Source organism: Cyrtonyx montezumae, unplaced genomic scaffold (assembly GCF_038088225.1).
Source record: "Cyrtonyx montezumae isolate F1298 unplaced genomic scaffold, pur_monq_1.0 scaffold_19, whole genome shotgun sequence".
NCBI lineage: Eukaryota > Metazoa > Chordata > Aves > Galliformes > Odontophoridae > Cyrtonyx > Cyrtonyx montezumae.
Genome location: NW_027071925.1, coordinates 4,430,703 through 4,439,252, shown reverse-complemented (window position 1 = coordinate 4,439,252; position 8,550 = coordinate 4,430,703). Strand labels below are relative to the sequence as shown.

General features: G+C 64.3%; 1 protein-coding gene across 1 annotated transcript; it reads left to right on the top strand.

Annotated features, from left to right (window-relative positions):
* The first annotated feature begins 231 nt into the window (after window positions 1-231).
* Window positions 232-7,581, top strand: TIMP2 (TIMP metallopeptidase inhibitor 2). The gene is made up of 5 exons (XM_065735307.1): window positions 232-461; window positions 6,158-6,258; window positions 6,332-6,440; window positions 6,536-6,660; window positions 6,750-7,581. Exons 1-5 carry the CDS (start codon window positions 332-334, stop codon window positions 6,945-6,947), a joined length of 663 nt encoding a protein of 220 aa, XP_065591379.1. The 5' UTR covers window positions 232-331; the 3' UTR covers window positions 6,948-7,581.
* The last annotated feature ends 969 nt before the right edge of the window (window positions 7,582-8,550 follow it).

The window sequence follows — 8,550 nt, the reverse complement described above, 5'->3', positions numbered from 1 at the left end:
GAGCTCGGCGCGGAGCCGTATCCTGCGAGGGGCGGGAGCAGAGCCGGGCTGGCCCCGTGCCACGCAGAGGAGGAGCAGCAAATCCCCGGAGCACATTAAAAAGCGAGGCTTAGCGGCAGCCAGGGGAAGAAAACACCTCCATAGAAGGCAGCGGAGAGCAGCGACTGCAGCAGCGATCGCGACGCCGCTCGGGGGCCGCGGCGGCGGACCCAAACTTTCCGGCGGCGGATCGTTGGGGGGGGAGGGTGGGGGGGAGAGAGACGGCGGCTCTGCCGGGCCGGCGGTGGATGAGGCTTTTTGGGACGAGTCGCTGAGCCGCAGCCGCCGCACGATGCCCGGGGCCGCGCTGCCCAGCCTGCTGGCCTGGCTGGCGGTGCTGCTGCTCGGCAGGGCCCGCCCGACCGACGCCTGCAGCTGCTCGCCCATCCACCCGCAGCAGGCTTTCTGCAACGCCGACGTAGGTGAGCGCTTTGTCCCCGCGGGGCCCCGCCCGGCCCCGGCCCCGCAGAGCCCCACCGCAAACTTCGCGGTGGGGGCAGAGGGAGGAAAGTTGGCGCGGGGCGGTGGATCGGGAGGAGGAGGGGAAGGAGGGAGAGAGGGAGGGGACCGCCGGCACCGGGCCCGGTCGAGCCCCGCGGCACCTGCACGTGTGCGGGCCCCGGGGGTGTGTCGGCGGGCGCGGATGCGCGGCCGGGAGCGGTGTGCCCGCCCGGAGTGTGCCCGCCTCTCCCGGCCCATCGCCGTGCCCCGGGGCCGGGCACGGAGCGCGGTTCTGCCCCTGCGTCCCGCGGCGACGGGCCCGGCCCGCGGCACGTCGGGTGTGTGCGGGATGGTACGTGGCAGCGCGGGGAGCGGACGGCCCCGGGGGAGCGGAGCGCTCCGGTTCGGCTCACAAAGCGGAGCTTTGCCGTCGGCAGCGGCCCGGAACGCGGAGCCAGCACCCGGCCCAGAGCAGCGCCGGGCTCGGTCACCTCCCGTCTGTTCCTTATTTCCAGGCATTTCCTTTCCCCCGTCCCACTTTGTTCGGCTTGGATGCTGCTGAAAGGGAGGGCTTGGCAGCGCCGGGATCTGGATTCCTCTTTCGATGAATAATGCCCTTATTAAATTTTAGCATATTAAACAAACAGACCGGCCCCAGTTCCTGCCGCCCTCCTTGGCGGGGCTGTTCCCAGGCCCAGCTGGAGAGGTAACATTCCCAGGCACTTATGCAGCCCGTGCCCTGCCCCATCCCCTGCTCCGGATCCGGGATGTGCTGGCACAGCCTGGGCTCCCCCTGCCCTTTGCAGACCCCACTTGTGACGTGAAGGTAAATCCCGCAGTGCCCCAGTGCTGCCAGGCCCGTGCAGCTCAGAGCATTGCAGGGTGTACTGGGGCCGGGGAGGTTCCCAGACAAAATGGAGCGCTGAATTTGCAGAGCTGTTTCCGAGCTGATGACTCCAGAGCAGTGGATCACCCGCAGCGAGGCTGAGCCTCCATCACACTCACATCAGGGTCATCCTTCCGGGCCACTTGTGACTCACGCTGCTGTCCTGGGGTGCTGGCTTACCCGTGACTCAGCTGCTGAGTCACTGCTGTCTCGGCAGTCCTGGCCGTCTCAGCAGTCCCAGGGAGGGTGAAGTGGGGCCGGTTGTGGCTGCCCAGCAGGTGTCTGCTCCCAGGCAGCCCTGTCCCGTCTGTGCTGCCCCTGGTGCCAGCACGCCCAGCTCTAGCCTGTGTCTCCCTCACAACTGATGCGGATGGGATTTGACTGCTCTGACCCCATCTGGGGATGGTGCTGGGTGCTGGCTGGCAGCAGGTTTGATCCTGGCAGGAACTCGCAGCCTCCCATGCAACAGGAGACCATCCTGGTGCCACTGATCCCTGCCCTTTGGCTCCCATTTCGTCTTCCCTCTGTGCTAGGAGGCTCACCGCCAGCTCCTCCCCAGCACAGAGCCAGCCTGGGCCTGGGAGCTGCCGCCATTCCCTGTGCCAGGGCTGCTCTGCTGCTGCTGGTGGCCCTGGGGCCAGGCTGCTGCCACCTGGGCCCTTCCATGCAGGGGGCTGTGCTCTCGTGGCTTCTTGTGCCACACCAGGGCTTGTTTGCTTTGCTCACACCTGGCAGCCACTGGTGAGGCACCATTCTGCATCCAGAGTGGGGCTGGAGCCCAGGGCTGCACACACGGTGCAGTGCTGCAGTAAGGGCGAGATGTGGCTCTGCCTTGGGCTGTTGGGTTCTGGTGGCCTGGGGCTGGTGACCCAGCCTCTGTGCTTGTGCTTCTTGTCCTGGGAAATGGGCAGCAGTTTTCTGCAGGACTCGAGGGCTCTCTGGGTTTATATGCGTGAGGGGTGGCAGCATCCCTGCGTGGCTGCTGGGGGTTGTTCTGCCCATGCTGCTCAGCTCCTGGGTAGGGATGTGGCTGGGCTGGGGCTGCAACAGCGGACCTGCTCCTGCTTTGCTTCCTCTCTGCAGTGTGGAGATGCAGAGGGTGAGGGAGGTGATGCTCGGGCTGTGTCTTCAGCCCCATGCAGTGGTGAGGTCACAGGAGCGTTCGGCAGTGCTGAGGGCGATGGGACAGCTATAGGGTGGGTGCTTGGTACCGGGGATGGGTGACCCTTGGATCCAGCCCCCGTCAGCACTGTGCCAATCCCAGCAGTGGTGTGTAAGGATGGGTTAAGCAGTGGGGGCTGGAGGTGGCCAGGCAGGGACTGGAGCAAGGAGGTGGCTTTGGGGCAGAGGTGAGAACTCTCTCTTTGGGTTGCACCTGGTGCACCCTGCTGGGTGTGGGGCTGCCGGCCCCGGTGCCTGCCCACCCCGTGCAGCTGATGCAGCGGGGCCGCCGTGGGCTGACTGCTCGGGGCCGCCGCTGATTGGGCCCCATCGCACTCCGTCAGAGGCCGGGATGACGCACGCCGCGATGGGGAACGCAGCGCTTGGAGCAGCCGCGCAGGCTGGGGATGAGCGGGGCCTGGCGCGAGCACTTCCTCTTGCAGGCACAGCCCTGTGGGGCTGCTGGGGCTGGAGCTGATCCCCGTGTACACCCTCAGGAGCTGCAATAGAGAGGGGAGCACAGCCACAGCTGCACCTCCGTGCCCAGGCTGCTTCCACATCCCCACAGCTTTTGTGTGCCTAAAGCTCCCAGCCCTCATGTTCGAGTGGCAGTGCCCTGGGGGCTCAGGCAGGTGCCCAAGGCTGGGACCTGGCCAGACTGGGGTGGAGGAGTCCCTCCTGGAGACATCTTGCTGCATTCTGCCTCTGTCAGTGCTGTGCCATGCTGGGGTGACCCCAGGGCTGTGCCCCCAGTGGGGCTGGGTGGCAGCGGGCACTGCTGGCACTGGCACTCAGCCCCTGTGCTCCAGTGGCTGCCAGCAGCCCCGAGAAGGGAGCTTTGTTCCTCAGCCATTCAGCCCGGGAACGCTTCCCGTGCTCTGCGGGCACTGATGCTTCCCAGGCAGCCACAGGCGGGGGCCGCGCACTGGGGCTTGGGGTGGGATGTCCCAGGAAGGGGCTCTGCGTGCCGTGTGCCAGGCTGGGAGGGGAGTCCTGGAGGACTGAGGTGCTGAGGGCATCTGGGGCTGCTGCATCCCTCTGCACTGTTCTGGTGGGTGCTTTGTGCTGGTGGATGCCATCCTCTGCCCTGCAGCTTTGCTCTGTCTCAGGTTGTCACATACAGGGCAGAGCTGTGCAGGGTTGGATGTGCCCCAGCTCAGGGCCATTCCTCCCTGCACATTGCATGGGGATCGCAGTGCCCAGGGATGCCCTGTGCCTCACAGGCCCTGCTCTGGGCTTTGGGCCACATCCAGCCCAGTCTGGTCAGCATGGAAAGCTTCCACCACCCACCAGCTCCTGGTGAACACCCACTGCGTGCGTGCTGACATGTTCCTGGGGGGTCTGCGGGCAGAGAGGACTGATCACTGCGGAGATGGAGTCCACTGCTGGGCAGGGGGAGGCTGCTGCACTGAGGGGTGTGGGTGCTGAGTGTCCTTGCTCTGTGCCAGGCAGGTGCTGTGTGCGTGCAAACAACAGCAGCACTCCACGTCCCTCAAGCTGCCCTGCTGCCGCCGTGGGGCTGGGGTGCGGGAGGGTGAGCGGTGCTGTGGGGCTGCAGGCTGCTGAGCAGCTCCTCTCTCCATCCCGGTGCCTGCTCCCGCTGTGCTGAGTCAGCACCGCGAGGTCAGCTCTGCGTTATCGTGGTCGCTTGGCTCCCGGCCCCGCGTGCCCCAGGGCAGCGGGTGGGGGGCTGCCAGCGGGCAGGGGCTGGGCTGCTCCGGGGCACAGCTCAGCCGTGCTTGTGCAGCAGCTTTTGTGCAGAGCGGGGAGTTAAAGGCAGATGCCACAATTCCTGCCCGTGCTGGGGAAGGGCTTTGGCAGCTGATGATGGGGTGGCGAGGGATTTGCTGGTGTCACGCTGTGCTTGGGGACGTGTGGCAGCCCCTGCGTTGGTTCTGTGAGCTCCACAGAGACCTGGGGAGGCCCGGGGGCTGCTTGTGGAGCACCCACAGCATGTGCTGCCGTCACCTCGGGGGGCACCTCCACCCGCGTGTCCCCACCTGGGCGTCCCGCTGCATCCCTCCCTCTCCCCGCTCTGGTTTCTGGCCCGCGAAGGAGCTTGGCTGCGCTGCTGGGGTCTTGGCGGGGAAAGCACAGCGCAGCCGTCCCCTCCACAAAGCCGCACTGTTCAGAACAAATCCGCCTAGAATTGGGCTGCATTTTTGTCAAGTGATTCATCAGCACGTGAATGGAAACGGCTGGAGCCCACTGAACCAGCAGCCGTCCCCCACGCCTGCACCGCGGGCAGCCCTCGGCTCCGGTGTGCACGCCTTCATCGTGGCACAGAGCACAGCTGGGGGACTGGGGCTGGCACGAGGGGCGAGGGTTCATCCCCACCGATGGTGGCACAGGGAGCAAGGGCTGCTCCATTTGGGGCTCATCCCTGCAGCAGGCACGGTGGCTTTGGCACAGCCACGGGCACCGGGCCCTGACCTGCCTGCCTCGCTCCCATCCCCTTCTCCTTTCCATAGTAAACTGAGTCAGTGCTGACGGGTGCCCACGTGGTGCGGTGCCCCGCTGACCTTCAGCCCAAGCAGCCGCACCGTGTGCCCGCTGCTCACCCCGCTGTATTTATAGAGCACAGCCGGATTGGCTTTGTGCTGTGCCAGGTGGAAGCAGGCAGCAGTGGGGCTGGAGGTGGTCCTGTGCGTGACCCCAGTGCCTCTCTGTGGGGACGTGACTGCTGTCCCCAGCTCCGGGCACTGGGGTGGCTGTGACCTGTGCAGCTGTGGGTCAGGGTGAGCCTCCCACCAGTGAGGTCAGTGCCACGTGCCAGGCGCTCACGTGTGTCCCTGGGCTGCTCTAGTGGGGTGACACGGGCATCTTCCCATGGCACAGCTCCCTGCCCTCTGCTCACCCTGGCTCTGGGGCACGGCGGCCTTGTCCCTTGGTGTGATGCTGGAGCTGGGGTGAAGCAATGTGTACGGGGTTCCTCTGTGCCAGGGGCAGAGCTGCGCTGCTGTGTAGGGGGAGCCACATTTTGCACAGGTCTGGCCAGGAATGGGGGTGTCCACTGCATCCCCAAGGGGGACAGTGTGCATGGAGAGCAGCTCCGTGTGGCTGCAGAGCGGGGAGGTGTGGAGCCTGTGGCCGTGCTGCTACAGTAAGCTCACCCTGCCATGTTTTCTCGCTGCTTCAGCATCCCCCTACAGCTGCCTGGGTTACTTTTTCAGGCTGCAAGGGCAGGAAGCAGCCCAGGGAGAATGCAGTTTCTGTGCCTGGGTGGTGTGGAGGCTCCACGCACCAGTGGCTGTGGGCTGGCAGGGAGCTGTGGTCGGGCACCTCTGTGGCAGCGTGATGCAAAGGCAGTGGGCGCCAGTGTGGGTCGGTCCTGTGTTGGTTGCAGGGGACTCCTTCTTCCCTTTGCACCTGAAGGTGAAGCTGCAGATAGCTCCCGCTGCCCTTTGGTTCCCCTGTTGTGTTGGGCCACGTGGCTGCTGGGCTGGAGCATGGATTAACTAATGGCAGTGGACAAATAGTGCTCCCAGGATTACTGGGGGTGGCCGTGTTGTCCGTCTGTGTGCTTGAGAGATGGGCTGCCCCCATGCTGCCATCTGGGGCAGAGCTGGAGCTGGGGGGGCTGTGCTTGTGCCCCCAGCACCCACCCATCTCCGCACTCTTCCCCTGCAGTGATCCGAGCAAAGGCGGTCTCTGCGAAGGAGGTGGATTCGGGGAATGACATTTATGGGAACCCCATTAAGCGAATCCAGTACGAAGTGAAGCAGATCAAGGTAGGGGGAGGGCACCTTGGGGTGGGCAGGGGGGGGGTGGGCAGTGCTGCTCACACCTGTGCTCTGTCTCCAGATGTTTAAGGGCCCCGACCAGGACATCGAGTTCATCTACACGGCGCCGTCCACAGCAGTGTGCGGGCAGCCACTGGACACGGGTGGCAAGAAGGAGTACCTGATTGCAGGTAGGGGTGGGTGCTGACCCACGTCCAAGGGGGGGAGTGTTGGACCCCAGCAGCCCCTGGGTGTGTGTGAGCGGCTCTGTGTGGCCTCTCCCCAGGCAAATCCGAGGGCGATGGCAAGATGCACATCACGCTGTGTGACCTGGTTGCCACCTGGGACTCGCTGAGCCCCACCCAGAAGAAGAGCCTCAACCAGCGGTATCAGATGGGCTGTGAGTGCAAGGTGAGTGCCACGACCCAGGATGCACCCCTGTGGGTGAGGGGGAGAGGGGGTCTGTGGGGATGGGCACTGATCCGCTCTGCCCTGTGCAGATCTCACGCTGCCTCTCCATCCCGTGCTTCGTCTCCTCCTCGGACGAGTGCCTCTGGACAGATTGGGCGATGGAGAAGATTGTGGGCGGGCGGCAGGCCAAGCACTATGCCTGCATCAAGAGGAGTGACGGCTCGTGTGCCTGGTACCGCGGCATGGCCCCCCCGAAGCAGGAGTTTCTCGACATCGAGGACCCCTAAGCCAACCACGTGCATTCCAGTAGCCAGTAGGAAAGCCCAGCGAGATGTTAGACTGGTCCACGCTGACATCGGGGCCTGGAGACAGCATGAAAACCCACACAGCCCTGAGGGGACGCAGGGCACGGAGCTGCCGCGTGGGGTGGGGGGAGGGGGGGGCTCACTGCACCGCACATACCCCTGCACCACGTGCACCCTGCGCTGGGCAGGGCAGCCCTATTCCCTGCAGGCTGAATGCTGGGGAGCAGCAGCTGCTGCCCCTGGTCTACAAGGGCCCCACTGCCAAACGGAGCTACCCAGCACCAGGACTGCGCTGTCCCCATCCCATCCCTCACCATGGGGTGCCAGGAGGGTGCAGCCTAGCACCAGCTGCTCCCACCCACAGATGCTGTGGGGCCCTTGCCCACTGTAGCCCCTAAGGGCGGGATGGGGGTCACCCCTGGCCCCAGGGGGCATGGCCACAGGACACCGACCCTGCACCCCCTCTCTCTGAGCCATTTCCCCACGCACAGGGCTGGCCCCAGCTCGGGGAGTTTTCATGCTGTGCGTCCCCATAGGGTGACGATGTGGTGCTGGACCAGTCTGGGCAACTTCAACATGTTAAAGGTAAAAAAAAAAAAGAAAAAGAAAGTAAAAATGATGACAGAAAAAAAAAACAAAAAAAAACCCACCCACCCTCTAATCAGTCCCATATAGGACTCCCGTTCGCTTCTGTATGGTTATATCATATGTGACATTTACTCCTGTCTCTGCTGGTAGCCTGTCTCTGAGTTAATACCCCCACTGTTCTGCCATCAGCTCTATCATTCCCGTGCTGTGATTATGTTTTGTTTTATTTTATTTTATTTGTTAATTTCCCCGTTAGGTGTTAGAATTGCACTTATTTTTGTAAAGGGGCCCTGCAGTGGGGCGGGGGGGGAGGGGGAGGGGGTGGGGCGATCGCGGAGGGGCTGTGGGGCAGCGCCCGGGCAGGCCCCGGCCCCCGGCCACCCCTCGAGCCCCCCCCGGAGCCCCCCAGGAGCTGCTTTAATTTATGGCCGTGGCCCCGCTGCGGGCCAGCAGCTCGATGTGTATAAAAAGGAGGAAAAAAGAAAAAAAAAGCAAAGGAAAAGAAAAAAGACAAAAAGTTTACGTATAGTTATTTTCAGATCTCTGCTTGATAAGTATTAAAGTAAGATGTATCTAACGTGCTGCCGTAATTTAAAGCTCGGGGTGCGGTTTGGGGGGGGTCGGCTCTCATTTGCGGAGGGCGGACACCGCGCGCAATAAAGGGGAGGGCCTACGCCATGGCTCCGCCTCTTTCCCCCCCTAAGCCACGCCCACCCGGAGGAGACGTCACACACGAAGGGGGCGTGGGTGAAGTTGATCCAACCCTCAAGTCGGTTGCCACGGAAGTAGCTCGTGGTGGCAGCGACGCGTCGGTACTGCCCCTTGAAGGCGGTGACACGTGCTCGTGCCGGGGACCGGGATGGTGCGTACGGCCGGGCCGGGCAGGGGACAGGGGACAGGGCTGGGGGGACAGGGCCGGAACCGGGGCCGGGTTGGGCCGGGGGGACAGGGCCGAAACTGGGGCCGGGTTGAGCCGGGGGGACAGGGCAGGAACCGG